Source organism: Mirounga angustirostris, unplaced genomic scaffold (assembly GCF_029215605.1).
Source record: "Mirounga angustirostris isolate CCGP_5_RB_7025 unplaced genomic scaffold, mMirAng1.0.hap1 SCAF_2, whole genome shotgun sequence".
In the NCBI taxonomy this organism is placed as follows: Eukaryota; Metazoa; Chordata; class Mammalia; order Carnivora; family Phocidae; genus Mirounga; species Mirounga angustirostris.
The window spans coordinates 140,125,384-140,143,084 of NW_026991710.1; the positions used below are offsets into that span (position 1 = coordinate 140,125,384).

Genomic DNA, 17,701 nt, shown 5'->3' on the forward strand with positions numbered 1-17,701 from the left:
CTGGGTCATAGGGTAGCTCTATTTTTAATTTTTTGAGGAATCTCCACACTGTTTTCCAAAGTGACTATACCAACTTGCATTCCCACCAACAGTGTAAGAGGGTTCCCCTTTCTTCACAACCTCTCTAACATTTGTTGTTTCTTGCCTTGTCAATTTTTGCCATTCTAACTGGTGTAAGGTGGTATCTCAATGTGGTTTTGATTTGAATTTCCCTGATGGCTAATGATAATGCACATTTTTTCATGTGTCTGTTAGCTATTTGTATGTCTTCTTTTGAGAAATGTCTGTTCATGTCTTCTGCCCATTTTTTGACTTGATTATTTGGTTTTTGGGTGTTGAGTTTGAGAAGTTCTTTAAACATCTTGGATACCAGCCTTTTATCTGTAATGTCATTTGCAAATATCCCATTCTGTGGGTTGCCTCTTTGTTTTGTTGACTGTTTCCTTTGCTGTGCAGAAGTTTTTTATCTTGATGAAGTCCCATAACTTCATTTTTGCTTTTGTCTCACTAGCCTTTGGAGATGTATTTTGAAAGAAGTTGCTGTGGCCGATGTCAAAGAGGTTACTGCCTATGTTCTCCTCTAGGATTTTGATGGATTCCTGTCTCACATTGAGGTCTTTCATTCATTTTGAGTTTATCTTTGTGTAGGGTGTTAGAGAATGGTCGAGTTTCATTCTTCTACATGTGGCTGTCCAATTTTTCCCAGCACCATTTATTGAAGAGACTGTCTTTTTTCCATTGCATATTTTTTCCTGCTTTGTCGAAGATTATTTGACCATAGAGTTGAGGGTCCATATCTGGGCTCCCTGTTCTGTTCCATTGGTCTATATGTCTGTTTTTGTGCCAGTACCATGCTGTCTTGTGATCACTGCTTTGTAATATAGCTTGAAATCAGGCAACGTGATACCCCCACCTTTGTTTTTCTTTTTCAACATTTCCTTAGTGATTCGGGGTCTTTTCTGATTCCATACAAATTTTAGGATTGTTTGTTCCAGCACTTTGAAAAATGTCATTGGAATTTTGATCGGGATGGCATTGAAGGTATAGATTGCTCTGGGTAGCATAGACATTTTAACAATGTTTTTTCTTCCATTCCATGAACTTGGAAAATTTTTCCATCTTTTTGTGTCTTCTTCAATTTCTTTCATGAGTGTTCTGTAGTTCCTAGAGTACAGATCCTTTACCTCTTTGGTTAGGTTTATTCCAAGGTATCTTATGGTTTTTGGTGCTATTGTAAATGGAATCGTTTCTCTAATTTCTCTTTCTACAGTTGTGTTGTTAGTGTATAAGAAAGCAACTGATTTCTGTGCATTGATTTTGTATCTTGCCACATTACTGAATTGCTGTATGAGTTCTAATAATTTGGGGGTGGAGTCTGTTGGGTTTTCCACATAAAGTATTATGTCATCTGTGAAAAGAGAGAGTTTGACTTCTTCTTTGCCAATGTGAATACTTTTATTTCTTTTTGTTGTCTGATTGCTGCTGCTAGGACTTCTAGTACTATGTTGAACAATAGTGGGAGTGTGGGCATCCTTGACGTGTTCCTGATCTTAAGGGAAAGGCTCTCAGCTTTTCCCCATTGAGGATGATATTCGTTGTGGGTTTTTCATAGATGGATTTTATGAACTTGAGGAATGTTCCCTCTATCCCTATACTCTGAAGAGTTTTAATCAGGAAAGGATGCTGTATTTTGTCAAATGCTTTTTCTGCATCAATTGGGAGGACCATATGGTTCTTCTATCTCCTCTTATTAATGTGTTCTATCACATTGATTGATTTGCGAATGTTGAACCACCCTTGCATCCCGGGGATAAATCCCACTTAGTTGTGGTGGATGATCCTTTTACTGTATTGTTGGATCCTATTAGCTAGGATTTTGTTGAGGATTTTGGAATCCATATTCATCAGGGATATCGGTCTGAAATTCTCCCTTTTGATGGGGTCTTTGCCTGGTTTGGGGACTAAGGTAATGCTGGCCTCACAGAATGAGTCTGGAAGCTTTCCTTCTGTTTCTATTTTTTGAAAATACTTCAGTAGAGGGCGCCTGGGTGGCTCAGTTGGTTAAGCGACTGCCTTCAGCTCAGGTCATGATCCTGGAGTCCCAGGATCGAGTCCCGCATTGGGCTACCTGCTCGGCAGGGAGTCTGCTTCTCCCTCTCCCGCTCCCCCCTCTTGTGCTCTTTCTCTCTCTCACTCTCTCTCTCAAATAAGTAAATAAAATCTTAAAAAAAAATACTTCAGTAGAATAGGTATTATTTCTTCTTTGAATGTTTGGTAGAATTCCCCAGGGAATCCATCAGGCCCTGGACTCTTGTTTTTTGGGAGGTTTTTGATCACTGCTTCAATCTTGTTACTGGTTATTGGCCTCTTCAGGTTGTCAATTTCTTCCCGTTTCAGTCTTGGGAATTTATAGGTTTCCAGGAAGGCATCCATTTCATCCAGATTGCTCAGTTTATTGGCATGTAGTTGTTGATAATAATTTCTAATAATTGTTTTTATTTCCTAGGTGTTAGTCATGATTTCTCCCCTTTCACTCATAATTTTATTAATTTGGGTCCTTTCTCTTTTCTTTTGGATAAGTCTGGTCAGTGGTTTATCGATCTTATTAATTCTTTCAAAGAACCAGCTTCTAGTTTCATTGACCTGATCTACTGTGTTTCTGGTTTTTAATTCATTGATCTCTGCTCTAGTCTTAATTATTTCTCTTCTAATGTGTGGCTTAGGTATCGTTTGTTGCTTTTTCTCTAGTTCTTTAAGGTGTAGAGGTAGTTGGTGAATTCGGGATTTTTCTATTTTTTTGAGTGAGGCTTGGATGGCTATGTATTTCCTCCTTAGGACCACTTTTGCAGTATCCCATAGGTTTTGGACCAGTGTGTTTTTGTTCTCATTGGTTTCCATGAATTGTTTAAGTTCTTCTTTGATTTCCTGGTTGACCCAAACATTTTTGAGCAGAGTGGTCTTAAGCTTCCAAGTGTTTAAATTTCTTTCAAATTTTTTCTTGTGATTGAGTTCCAGTTTTAAAGCATTATGGTCTGAGAATATGCAGGGAATAATCTCAATCTTTTGGTATCAGTTGAGACCTGATTTGTGACCCAGTATGTGGTCTATTCTGGAGAAAGTTCCATGTGTGCTCGAGAAGAATGAGTATTCTGTTGTTTTAGGATGGAAAGTTCTGTATATATCTATGAGGTCCATCTGGTCCAGTGTGTCATTCAAAGCTCTTGTTTCTTTTCTTTTCTTTTTTTTAAAAGATTTTATTTATTTGACAGAGATAGAGAGAGCACAAGTAGGCAGAGAGGCAGGCAGAGAGAGAGGGAGAAGCAGGCTCTCTGCTGAGCAGGGAGCCCTATGCAGGACTTGATCCCAGGACCTTGCGATCATGACCTGAGCCGAAGGCAGCCGTTTAACCAACTGAGCCACCCAGGCACCCAAAGCTCTTGTTTCTTTGTTGATTTTCTGCTTAGATGATCTGTCTCCTGCTGAGAGTGGAGTATTGAGGTCTCCTACAATTAACATATTGTTATCAATATGACTCTTTATTTTAGTTAACAGTTGGCTTATGTAGATGGGTGCTCCCATGTTGGGGGCATAGATATTTACAATTGTTAGATCTTCTTGTTGGATAGACCCTTTAAGAATGATATAGTGTCCTTCTGTGTCTCTAATACAGACTTTAGTTTAAAATCTCATTTGTCTGATGTAAGAATTGCTACCCCAGCTTTCTTTTGAGGTCTGTTGGCATGGAAGATGGATCTCCATCCCTTCACTTTCAGTCTGGATGTATCTTTAGGTTCAAAATGAGTCTCTTGTAGACAGCATATAGATGGTTCCTGTCTTTTTATCCAGTCTGCAACCCTGTGCTGTTTTATGGGAGCATTTAGGCCTTTCACATTGAGAGTGATATGAATTAATGGTCATCATGTTGCCTGTGAAGACCTTGTTTTTATAGATTGTCCCTGTAAATTTCTTTTCTATATCAATCTTGTGGTCTTTCTCTTTTTATTGAACCCCCCTTAATAATTCTTGCAGGGCCGGCTTAGTGGTCACATATTCTTTCAGTTTCTGCCGGTCTTGGAAGCTCTGCATCTCTCCATCTATTCTAAATGACAGCCTTGCTGGATAAAGTATTCTTGGCTGCATGTTGTTCTCATTTAGTACCCTGAATATGTCTTGCCAGGCCTTTCTAGCTTGCCATGTCTCTGTGGATAGGTCTGACGTCATTCTGATGTTCCTCCCTCTGTACGTAAGGAATCTCTTCCCCCTAACTGCCCTTAAGATGGTTTCCTTGGTTCTAAGGTTTACGAGTTTTACTATTATATGCCGGGGTGTTGACCTGTTTTCCTTGATCTTGGGAGCGGTCTTCTCTGCCTCTAGGACACGAATGTTTGTTTCATTCCCCAGATTAGGGAAGTTCTCAGCTATGATTTGCTCAAATATATCTTCTAGTCCTTTCTCTCTCCACCCCCTCAGGGATTCCAATAATTCTGACATTGGAACATTTCATGGTGTCACTTATTTCTCTGATTCTATTTTCATGGATTCTGAGTTGTTTTTCCCTGGCCTCCTCTTTTCCCTTTTTGTCTATTAATTGGTCTTCTAGGTCACTAATTCGTTCTTTTGCCTCGCTTACCCTAGGTGTTAGATTATCTAGATTAGATTGGATCTCACTGATAGCATTTTTAAGTTCTGCCAATTCAGCTTTCATTTCTGCCCTTAGAGACTGTATGTTGCCATTAATTGATTTCTCCATTCTAGCTATTGTCTTCAAAATTGCTAGCCTGAATTCAATCTCCGACATCTTGGTTATATCTGAAACCATTTGTAAATCTGTGGCATAAGTCAGAATCTCTGAGTCTTTCCTATTTTGGGGGTTCCTCCTCCTAGTCATTCTGTTGAGGGGTGTTTGAGGGGAAGTACAGAGTCCAAATTATTGACCACATCCCAAGCAAGATGCCCCTGTTTTCTTGGGACCTTAGGGTTGCTGGCCTCTTGTTTTCCCAGCCTGTCTCATGGGGGAGGGGCCTACCGTGCTGTTACTCAAGCAACCCTGTTTGGGCAGATTTGCCCTGCCCCCTGTGGTGGGTGATGGGCTCAGTGAAAACTGTTTTTTGGGGGCTTTTTTTCTCTGGTGGCTTTCCCTGGTGGCTTTCCGTGTCTTTTCCAAGAGTCAGAGCAGAAGAAACCCTTTCCAGTCCTCTGCCTCAGAGCAGAGAGATCACAGTCTGTTCTTCAGTGAGCTCTCCAGGCCACACTATCTCCGTTTCTGTCTGTGCTGCTTAAAACTGCAGTGGTCCTGGGTTGTGCTCCTCTCAGCAGTGCTCCCAGTCCTTGACTCCAGGTTGGGGCACATCTCTGCTCTTTGGGCTTCTAAAACCACCAGCCGCCCCCAGTTCACACGCGTGGCCCCGCAGCTCTGGGTTTCCGTCCAGGGGCAACCCTAAAGTCCTTTCCCCGCTGCTACCAGTCTTTGAGTGTGTGCCCGGTCCGCAGCACTGGAGGCTGTCGCTCACTGGCAGTATAGGATCCCGGCAGCCAGGCTCCCTCCGGCTGCCGTTTATCCTCCGATATGGGCCTGTGGAATCACGGCTCCCTGCTTTGTACCTCGAAACCAACCACCTGTGATATTCTGTTTGTAGAGATCCAGATCTATCTTCTTACATCTCAGGCTGATTTTGTGGGTGTTCAGAGTGGTCTGGTAGTATCCATCTCAATTCCAGGGACTGGTTGGAATAGGGTCCCCTACTCCTCTGCCATCTTTTCCCCACCTGTAGATTGTTTTCTTAATGGTATCCTGTAGTCATGTAAGCTTTCTTCACTCTTTTTCATTCTTTTTTCTTTGTTTTCCTATGGCTGGATGATTTTAAATGACCTGCTTCCTTTAAAAGAATCTGCCTCCTGATTCTTTCTTCTGCTTGATCCAGTCTGATGTTAATGCTCCCTATTGCATTTTCCTCCTTTTAATTCTTTGTATTTTTGTTGTTGTTGTTGTTTTTTAGTTCTTGAACTTCTGTTTGGTTCTTGTTATGATTTCTTCCTGTTAAACTCATTTTGTTCATGTATAATTTTTCTGATTTCATGAGTTTGTTTCTGTTTTTTCTTGTAGGTCACTGAGCTTCCTTAAAACAACCATTTTGAACTTTTTATTGCGAAAATCACAGATCTCCATTTCTTTGGGGTTGGTTACTAGAAAATTATTGTGTTCCTTTGGTGGTGTCATGTTTCCTTGATTTTTCATGTTCCTTGAAGTCTTGTGTTGTTGCCTTCCCATTTGAAGAAGAAGGTCACCTCCTCTGTCTTTACCAACAGGCTTTGGTAGAGTAATAACTTCTCTTAGCCCTGTTAGGAATTCTGAGGCTTTCCCAGACCTTTTCTATGCTATACCTCCTCCTTACTTCTTAGGGGGAGAATTCTTAAAATTGTGTGCCTTCTTTTGATCCTGCAGGGTCAGGTCAGTTGCTGATAGCCTACTGTTTGCTTTCTCTAGGGCAGTGCTAAATGCTCAAATTTCTCTCAGCCCTGCAGAGTTGGGCCGGCTTTCTGTGTGTGCTCATTGGGCATCTGAAAAGGCTTGCTGTTGCTACTGTCAGTGGCATGCAGAGGGAGCTGGCCACAGGGTGAGGTGTGTGGGTGGGGTGTGCAGAATGTTAGGGGTGCCTGTGGGCCAGTTGAGGGGATCTGCAGGCAAGGTGTCTCCAATGGCTAATGGATAGGCTTCCTGATGGAGTCTGTGATGTGGTTAGTAAGATCCACATCCCTTTGATACACTCTGGAAGTCTTGGCTACTGTTCTCCCAGCCATTCCCTGCCCTGGTCATGTAGTATACTTAAGTTTTCTGGATGGGGTGAGAAAGAAGCTGTGTCCAGCACAACTCACTCACGTTCCCACTTTCCCTCATGAGAGAAATCATGGACCAAAAAATTCTCTCTTGGTACTGAGCTGTGCCACATCAGGGAAGGTCTGATGCAAATAAAGCAAAACCATTACTCTTACTTTCTTCAGTGTATCCAGTCTCTGATTTTTCCCTCCAGTGGTGTGCTGGAACTTCTGCCCTGGACTCCTGGCCTTCCACAAAGGCACTTTGTTCCATGGGTGATTGTCAAGATTGGCGTTCTTTTTCTAGGAAGATCGTAGAAAGCTCCTATTCTGTCATTTTGATGTCATTGTTCCCTGTTATCTTCTTTGAAGACAGTTCCAGCAATCAAAACATGGTCGATGCCTGCTTTAGCACCCAACAACAGCAATGCATTAAGCTAAGTGATTGCTTAAGAACCCGAGAGTTTCTGCTCTAAGGCAGTAACAGCCTCCCAATTATGTTGTTCTGTCCCTTATGGTAGGTGATTTTCCTTGTGGTTTCCCACAGGCTACTCAAAATGCACCGGTTGGTGTATCTTTTGCTTAGCTCCCAATTCAGCAGAACGGCTTGTGTAGAGTTTTCGTCTCCACATGTATATTTTGACTTTCCATTTGGTGCCTTGGCAGGAATGCAAGACTTCAATTATCTCAGCAGCAACTGTTTCGAGATCACTGTGGAGCTTAGCTGTGAAAAGTTTCCACCTGAAGAGACTCTGAAGAGCTACTGGGAGGATAACAAAAACTCCCTTGTTAGCTACCTCGAGCAGGTAAACACCACCTCCAGCATAAAATGGGAGATCTCAGAGCATTTAAACCTGGCATACAATCGTTTCCTGTGAGGAGTCCAGTCCAGGGGAATCCATCTGACTCAGAATGAGGATGCTACATTTGGAAAACATGTCGGTAGTAGTCCAAACAGGCTTTCATTTGTCATAGGTTTTGTGGCTCATGAATATTCACTGAGAACTGATTAAACTGAGATTTGTGGTAAAGTGAAGTGACATCCTGTGTTCATTCATATTGCTCTAAGCCAGGCAGTCCTAGGACCCTCCTCCCTGATTGTCTTGGGCCTGTAGGGCATCCCAGGCAGGACCACGACAAGGGTGAGGTAAGTGAGGCGCCTGGGGCCCAAAACTTAAGGAGGTATTTATTCTTCAGGGCATGTGGATATAGGATCAGCACCCGAGTGTGAATGCCTTCTTAAATTCTGTGCCCCATATGCCCCACTTGTTTCACCCTCCACTGAGCGGGATCTGAGGTAATCATAATACCTATAGCTTTCCTTTATTGGGTGTTTATTGTTTCCCAGGCATTGTTCTGAATGTCTTATATGTAATCATTAATGCATTTAATCTTCACAACAACCTTATGATAGAAGTTGTATCATCGTCATCATCATCATCATCCCTGAATTAAAAATGAGGGATCAGAGACACGGAAAAGTCAAACAGCTTGCCTGAAGTCACTCAGGCAGAATTTGAATCCAGGCTGTGTCCTTCCAGAATCACCATGCCATATTGCCTCTGATAACACACAAGCCTAGATCTGTGCTAGATAGGCACTTAAGTAGCCATTCCAGTGGGGTCTCTACGGAATTTGGGGGGAATCTCACCATCCGCAAGAGTAAGATAACTTATCTACTGAGATTAAACCCAGGCCAGTCCCCTGCCCACCCTACACCTCTATACTGTGTTGACATTGGCACCAGGGGCCGCGCTGGTGAAATAGACCTAAAGACTCTGATCCTTGCCTGTGGTGCCTTGATGGGCTTCAAATTCCATTCTGTATGTGGCTTTTTACACCCAAAGCTAAGTAGAGTGATGTCAGTTTCACACGCCAGCAGATAGTCCAGACTAATTTAAAAACTAATTTGATATGAACAAATGATGTTAAATAAACATGAAGCTATTTGCATATATGTGGACAACATATACATAGGGCACCAGTGCATTTAAAAAAATGTAAAATCAGCTTAAGTATTCTTTTACACGTGTCAGATATCCATATAACACCTTACTAAAAGTGATTCTCATGGAATAGATCCACCAATTACAAAGATTAAAAATTACATTACACAGTTTTTCAATCAGTGGAATCCTGCTGCATGTTAATATAAAAAGGCATTTTCTACAACAAAAGCTGAGGATAATTAGCCATGCTGACCCTAGAGCAACCCTGATAAGAACCCATGAATAGCATCTCCTTCGAGGAGAGCTATAAATACATTTTTTGGGAAGAGGAAGTAAGACTGGGCTATTTGAAAAGTCCTCCACTTAGATGTCAAATAATGCCTCCTTTATAACAGTGCTTTTCATTCTATTTATATAGTTCTTTCAACAAAAATTTATTCAGGTAGTCTAGTGTCTTAGGCACACTGTGAAGCACTGGGGCTAGAAGTCTTCATATTAGTGAGTTCAGAAACGTCAGTACCGAATCACACGAGAGGATAATAAATGCTAAAATAAAGGTCAGTTACAAAAAGCCATGGCAGCACACTGGGTCCCTAAACCAGTCCTGCTCATTAATTTAAAAAAGAAGTTCAGCTGCTGCTTAGGTCTTAGTTATTAAGAAAAAACTCAAGACAAAACAAAACCCACAAATGTGTACCATCAGGAAAGAGGAGAATATGTGTTATATTTATGGTGGCAAGTAAGCATGTATCAGCTCATCAATTTATATAGAAATAAGCTGGAAAGAAGAGGGAACAGGTCGTACAGTGCTGTTTTATGCCACTTGGAATCAGAATTTGATCTGTCCACAGACCCATAGGATCCACCCTGATAGGACCTCAGTGTTATGGTACCAGCTGTGTGGAAGCAGTGAGAGTGATGTTTACAATGGGCTCATCCAGCTTGCTTCATAGAACACTTAGTTTAGGCTGATGACAGGTCAGTGAAGACTGCCAGAAGTTCTGTATTGAAATTATTTTATTGACAATGGGACAGAGTACGGTGGGGCTTAGTAATTGAACACCTGGACCTAAAGTTTAAGTGTGGACTAGTTTACAACTCATGGAAAATAGGTGATTAGAAGGTCTAATTCTGTAATTGGTTGAAAGGAAATCCCTTGCAGGGCTTTAAAGGGATGTTTGCAGGAACTGGAATTGTAAAGTTAATTAAGATAAATAGTTCGCTATGGTGGAGAGCCTCTCACTCAATAGCTTTGGAACAGTCTAGTTCTTAAAATTCCCAAAGAAATTCCCAAAGAATGGTTTGTGGCCACAGGCATCAGAATCACCTAGGTTCTTGTTAAAAATGACTTTCCTGGCCCACCACTGAATCCCACTCCCTGCATGGTAGGACCCCAGAGTCTCCATTTCAACAAACTCTTTGGCTGATACCTAACGTATGGGAGGGCTTAAGGGTCAGTGATATGGACAGTTCTAGTAACAATGGAATCTCTGTTTTTTTTTTTTTTTTTCCCAGCATTGGTTGATTGATGTCCTGGAATCTGAGGAGAGAGCATTATAGGAAGGACAAGTGTAGTAAATAGCTTCTTCAGGCATGAGTGAAATTTGAACTTCCATGATTTCCTTTGCAAAAGCCATAAAATGACAGCATTTCCTGATCTGCATTCATGTGGAGTTGTGAGAGCCTGTAACACTTCCATTGAGATTTATTACTACAGTGGAATTTTTCAGAGAAGTTTGCTCCAAAATTGCCATATCAGAGATAGATAGCTACTTATTTCACTATTTCTTAAATGGCATACTATAAGTTTTGGGTTGCTGAGGCAGAAAAAGTAAAGTCATGAATATTAACTGGATATATTTGTGCCTAATGCAGGCGAACTATGTGTTTTTGAAGTGATTGGCTTATTTTCGAATGGCAAGGAAATTTAAAACTTTCATTTCTCTAAGGTTTATAATATTGATAATACCAGGATTATAGTGCCTCAGTGAGCATAGAGTACATGTGGGTAAATAATGGCTTGTTTACAAGCCTTCTAAATTTCCTTGAAGAGCCCTCATATTAAGAAATTTGAAGTTTGTATTTTTCCTCTGATTTTCTGCTCTCTGTGTAGCTCTCTTCCTCTTCTCTAAATTTTTTCGGATCTCCAAATTGCCTTTAGAGAAAGGAAATACATGTTATTTTTGTAGGGTTTTAGAGATTCTGTATTTAAAAAAAATAGCAAATGCAAAAAGATTTGTTGATTGATAACACGGGGCATCTCTTTGATAAAACATTGTACTACTGCCAGATTTATTCTCTGATGACAAAGGCAGACCTGAGACTTATTCTACCTTCTGTGGGAAATATTTCAGTATCCTCAGGAGCAAAAGAAAATTCGATTTCTAGGGCTAGATGGAGTGAGGACCAAGCTGAACCTCTGGGAAGTTCAGGCATCTTCTGTTAAGTAATTAAGCTTAATGAATCACCATTTGGTATTTCCAGAAGCAGCACTTTCTCAGGAACCTGAAGTGACTCTCTGTCACTTGAAACGCATATTGACTTAGTTGAATTCTGTTTAAAAACGAAGGAAAAAGCTGCTTTTGTAGTTTGCATTGCATTAGTTATCGACTACAGCTTAATTCCAGGACGTTATTCTTCACAGCGCCTCTTCCGTTTCCTTTCTAAATCCAGTCTTCAGTTTTGAAGTTCACAGATCTTTCATGTCACTTATTTTCAACAAAAAGAATATTGTTAATGGGTTTACTGCAAGCCTAGTCACGGTATATCTTTTTACTCAACATGAACAAGGGGTAAAGGGCTGGAATGTGATTCTTGTTAGCTGGCAGGGGCCATACAGCCTACACACAGGTGACCAAATGTAAGAGGGAGAAAGTAATGAAAAATGCTAAGCCCAGATCTACTTTACAGATATGACAGATTTTTGTTTGTTTTGTTTTGGTGATTTGGAAGGTACTTTGTTGTCTTTCTTTGACACAGAACGATATGTCAATTTTCAGGGGATTACTTCCCATTTGTCCACTTGAGAAAGAACAGTGTAGAGAATGTTCAAAACAATTTGAGCATATTTTGATCCTTAAACAATGAGGATCTACAGTATTCTGCTCGAAAATAAGGAGTTTTTTTTTTTAAGATTTTATTTATGTATTTGATAGAGAGAGAATGCGGCAGGCAGAGGGAGAGTGAGAAGCAAACTCCCCACTGAGCAGGGAGCCCGACGTGGGGCTTGATCCTAGGACGCTGGGATCACGACCTGAGTTGAAGACAGACGCTTAACTGACTGAGCCACTCAGGTGCCCCGAAATTAAGGAGATTCTTGACATGAAACGTGTTCTTAGATAATTTCTAATTTGATTTTTTTGGTTCTTGACCTTCACAGATACACCGAGGAGTTAAAGGCTTTGTCCGAGACCTTCAAGGGAACCCGATTGCCAATGCAACCATCTCTGTGGAAGGAATAGACCATGATATTACATCTGGTGGGTGTTCTCTGCCGTGATCTGGAGGCTCTAGTGTAATACAGAGCATGATTACTTGTTATCCTAGTTACAGTTCTTAACGCTATTCTAAGCAAAACAATCGAATGCCTTCTGTCTCTTTACCTCTCTCTCCTCCAGCTTTGATCTAGTTAAATTTCCTTTGTGGGAGCAGGTCAGGCAGTTACTCGGGATGGTTGCTGGCTTAGAACTTGGAGTGCAGCAGATGGCGCCCTTTCCTCACTCTCTCAGCCCGGAGCTCACAGGTGGTGCCATCCACCGGAGGTTCCGTGTAGTTTTTTTTTTTTTTTTTTTAATTTTAAGTTCAATTAATTAACAATATAGTGTATTATTAGTGTTAGAGGTAGAGTTCAGTGACTCATCTGTTGCATACAACACCCAGTGCTCATTCCATCAAGTTCCGTGTAGTTCTTGAGGCAAAAGCAAATGAACTCGCTGGAGTTGAAGTATCAGCATCTTTCTGATCAATCTGAAGTGCTGACAAGCTGTTAATTGGAGGACCTCAGGAGAGAGTGGAAAGAATAGGAAAGAAAAATGCCAGTGTATTGTGTGTCTAGGATTTCTCACACGTTTCTTCATTTAATCTGTATGATAAATGCAGACTTACTCAGGGTCAAACAAGATGTTAACAGCTTTGAGGTGGATGTTAGTAATTTCTAACTTCAAAACCCCATTTCAGTTTTCCCTGTTCGGGGACGAGGATGTATTTTCCTGACAAACCTACCTACTCCTGTTGATCAACATTTATCCAGCTCATTTTAGTTTTAACTGTCATTTGTTGGGTCTTTTCAACAACAACAATATATTTTTAGTTATGAACTATTCACATATTTCCAGGCCTTATAATTATTGAACATTTACCTTATTTCCCACTCTGTACCCTTACCTCTTTCTTAACCTCCTCATTTCTAACTTGAGTATTTTAAAAAATCCTTAACATGCCCCCCTAAAGTCCCATTTATTTATCTATTCAACAAATATTTATCAACACCCCACTAAGTGCCAGCACATCTTGCCAACCAATATACCAGAATTTGTGCCAAGACATTGCTCCCTTAGCCCTCAGAGAGCTCAGAGAGGGCACCCAGGCCTCGGTCCCCTCTGGCTACATGGAGCCTCTTCTGCCTGTCAACCCAAGTGCCAGAGAGATGCGATTTTTTCTGCATTCCATGATGCAGGCATCTTAGGAAAATCTAACATAGGAAATACATACAGGTAGAAAGGAATGAAATCTGAGAAGATCTTTTCGAGGGCAGGATAGGAAGGAGGAATGGAGCCTGAGGTAGAGAGAGAACCGAATGCATTGTCCTGGAGACCCAGAAGTGTTTCAGGAAAGAGAGAGTGATCAGGAGTGCCAAGTAAGATGAACCTTGTGAATGAACCAGTGTGGAGAATCCCTATAGAATCTGTTTCCACGGGCCGGTGGAGCCTCATTGGAGGGTCTAAGAGAGAATAGGAGAGACATTAGAAATAGAGTATTGACAAATCTCTTCAGACATTTTGCTATAAAGCAAAGGCGATCAGTGATGCACCAGCTGAAAGGAGATGTGGGAGTCAGAGGAAGATTGGGAGAGATGGTCACGGGGGCTTTTCTGTTTTCTGGTTTTATTTTCACAGTGAAGTAAGATGGAAAGCATCAACTGAGAGTGAGGATGAAGAGGATGTGTCAGGGGTGTTAGGAAAAAGGAGAAAGTGTGCAATGTTCACTGGGGCCTGGCTACTCAAAGTGTGCCCCGCCCAGCAGCTGAATTCAGCAGTGCCCTGGAGCTGGTTAGGAATGCAGAATCTCAGGCTTCACCCTAGGGCTAGCGAACTAGAATTTGCACTGTACCAAGTTTCCCAAGTGATTGATGTTCACTGATCTAGGAAGATGAGAGCGTGGAAGGACCAGGGAGGAAGGGACTAGAAGGAAGACCGGGCAGTTCCATGCCCGAGGTTAGGTCGGTGTATATGAGTCAGAGACTGATGAGCAAGGCAGTGTGTTTTCCCCAGCTCCGTGGGGACAGGTGGAGAGCCAGAAATGATCCAGGGTTGGTGGCTTGCCTGGCATGTATAACCAAGAGGGAAAAGCAGATGAGTTGAAGGCACATGCATGAGACTGATTATATAGGGGTGGCCAGGGATCCTAACCGAGATGAGGAGGGAGCTGTGGACATGTGGGGTGAGAAGAATTATGAACCTTACCTCTGCTTAGGAATTCTCCAGAGAATTTGTTGAAAATGCAGTCCCTCCAGACCAGCACTTCAGACCAACCTATTCCGAATCTTCAGAAATAGAAACTTCTAGCTAGTGCCTTAGGGTTTCCAATGAGGCTGTCTTGGGTCACTCTTTGTGAAGCACTGATTAGATTCAGCCCATCAGGTCTTCATGACAAGATACTTGGCCAGAATCAAAACACAGCACCAGATGCTCTGGCATCATGATTGGGGGCTTTATATATCTTTTTACCTGTGTCACTCCTGATGTGATTATGAGGATCCATGATCTTAGAAGATTTATTGACAGTTTGACATTAATATCTGTAAAATTGCTATTAGAAATTTCTTCCTCTAAGAGAGTGTAACACTCATTTCAGTGGAGTTTTATCAAATTCCATAAACATCTACTTTAAAAATAGGGAATCAAAGAAGTTGAACTGAGGTATACTAGGTATTCCTAAAATGGCATAATTATGTGATTTGATATTTTGTTTCCCTACAGCAAAGGATGGGGATTACTGGAGATTGCTTGTGCCCGGAAACTATAAACTCACAGCCTCCGCTCCGGGCTATCTGGCAATAACAAAGAAAGTAGCAGTTCCTTATAGCCCTGCTGTTGGGGTAAGAGATCATAATTGCTAAGATTTATTGAGTACTTCGTCTGTGTCACACGTATTCAAATGATTTATATTTAGTCTTCATAATAACCCTCTGAGGTAGGTACCGCTATTACCTCCATTTAACAGATGAGAAAACTGAGGCCTAGCAAAGTCAGGTGACTTGACCAAGGGCTCCTTGGTTGATTTTATACCACTCAGTGTGAAGCTCCCTTATCGTTTCTCAGTTTTTGAAGACATCCACAAGAAAATCAGTTACAACTTAAAAAAATTAAACTTTTATTTGCCACATTGATTTCAATCTAAAATGAGATTTCTGTTCCATTTATCTTTCTATTTCTAGCATTCAGTACACTACTCAGTGAGTATTTGGAAAAATTAATTATGCCTGTCAGGTGATCTTAGGCATTAACCAAATATTTATTAAGCACATATTATGTGCTAAGAGCTATCAAAAAGTGCATCTTATTTAAGTAGGTACCACTTATTTCACTAGGAAGGTGATGGTGATGAGACCAAAACTTCTCTTGGAGCAGGATTCTGCTGCATTCTACAATCTTTGCATTACATTTTTGCAACCAGGGAATGGCCTGCAGGATTTCCAATTGAAAGGCTTACTTAAAAAGAATTTATTGCATTTTTGTGCATGACTCAAAGTTTGGAGTATAAGTGCTTAGTTTTGCAGACAGAATAGCTTGAATTTTTAACTGGTGCTTTGGTTTTCATTGCATGTATGTGTACATTAGGCTGTATGTGTTTTAAAATCAGGAGGTAAATTTGGACAAGTGAAACTTTCCTAGGAAAAAGTAGCCCCAGAAACAGGTTGTTAAATGTTCAGTTATTTGGATCTCAGCCTTTCTGGCCAGTGTTACTTCAAGGAGGTAGTGAGTGTTATATTCCTAAAAAACTAGGGGCTTAAGTGGCCAGATCCAAGAACTCTTACTTCTATTTGCAATGAGAGCAGGGGTATCTAAAGGGCCCGAGGAGGACTGAGGATGGGAAGTACAGATTTTGAATAGCCTTTTATGCCGAAGTGCATGGATTTCCGTAGACCTGCTGAGAACTCCCAGTTCACACAGAGTTGAGTTCCTGGGCCATTGGCCTTTGTAGTGGTTTGGAGATGTATATGTCTCCATCAGTTTCCTTAGCAGATCCAAGATTCTGGAAAGCAGAACCTGTGGTTTGGGACACCAGGACACTGAACTACATTCTGCCATATTTCCCCAGCTATTAGGAGAAAATTCAAGGATTATAGATGCTCAGTGAATACTCAAAGGAAAAAAATTAATTATAAATTACATCTTCTTATTGGCAGGGAAAGATTGCCTTTAAATAAGCTGCCTTTAAATAATCTGCTTTTAAATAATCCTACAAGGCTATAAGATCAAAGCACATTTCAAACATAATGGCTTTTGATTGTTTTTTTTCCCCCTGAAAATATCTTTGTTTATCACAAGGGATTTTTAGGCTATACTTTAATTGAGGTGGCTGAACTGAGCTTATTCTATAAGCTCTAGAATTGCGCTCATTTTTAAAATTTCAGCTTTTAAAGATACACATGCAGTTTGGTAACAATATATTCTTGATTTTCTCCTTTAGGTTGATTTTGAACTGGAGTCATTTTCTGAAAGGAAAGAAGAGGAAAAGGAAGAATTGATGGAATGGTGGAAAATGATGTCAGAAACTTTAAATTTTTAAAAAAGCTTCTAATTAGCTGCTTTTAATCATTATCTATACAATATAGTATGATGTAACGTGGCCATTTTCCTTTAGATTTTGTGCAATATTTAACATTGATTTATTTTGTAATCATTTAAGTATCAATAGACACTACTTAAAATAAATAACTAGACTTTTAGGTAAAAATATAAGAACTTGGTCTGTTTCTCCTCATATAACATTCATTTTCCTACACATATTACATGGAGGACTGTAGAAAAGGTATAAGTGATCTTGCCATTTTAGACTTAAATGCAATATTCCATGTTATTTACGATACAGAAACTTTTTGAGTAATTCTAGCCTTTAAAAATTAATGAAGTGCTTTTAATGTAATTGGTGACAGTGCCACCTGGTGAGTGCACTGAAAAGGTCAACAGTTACAGCGTGGAATTGTGAGCACTATACCGCAAGACTTCAATAGTTCAGTATCAATTGTCATTTGTCTTGTGCTGACTAGCTATATAAGCATGATCATGTTAATGCATTGTTTTGGATGGGAAGGAAATGTAAATGTTTAGAAAGAGGTTTTATGATGAGAATGGAAATCGACTTCTTGCTTGTACATATGGGGGCTGTACTGTTATATTATTCAGCCTGTTAACGCCACTTAAAAGTTTAAGTGTTTTCTCTTGGTTGTAGATTGGTCTAGAATTGCATTCTGAACGAATAAAGGTAAAAAAAAAATCCCCATGGTCTTTATTTTATTTTAATTCTCTATGATTTTTGGTCTAGAGTTGTGGTCTTGTGATGAAAAGTGTATTTCCTGTAATGGCCTCTCACTTGTTAATCCTCCCCATTTTAAAATTAATTAGTTAATTTTATTTATTTGAGAGAGAGAGCGAGAGAGTGAGCAAGCACATGCATGAGCTGGGGGAGCAGCAGAGGGAGAGGGAGAAGCAGACTTC

At 40.6% G+C, this 17,701-nt stretch overlaps 1 protein-coding gene across 2 annotated transcripts in view; it reads left to right on the forward strand.

The window, feature by feature from the left end:
- Positions 1-17,482, forward strand: part of CPE (carboxypeptidase E) — a 116,820-nt gene extending 99,338 nt beyond the window's left edge. For both annotated transcript variants that reach the window (XM_064585239.1, XM_064585241.1), the window contains 4 exons: positions 7,480-7,619; positions 12,142-12,241; positions 14,960-15,078; positions 16,674-17,482. In XM_064585239.1, coding sequence (XP_064441309.1) covers positions 7,480-7,619; positions 12,142-12,241; positions 14,960-15,078; positions 16,674-16,772 — 458 coding nt within the window. In that variant the 3' untranslated portion in view covers positions 16,773-17,482. The remainder of the gene's footprint in view (positions 1-7,479; positions 7,620-12,141; positions 12,242-14,959; positions 15,079-16,673) is intronic.
- The last annotated feature ends 219 nt before the right edge of the window (positions 17,483-17,701 follow it).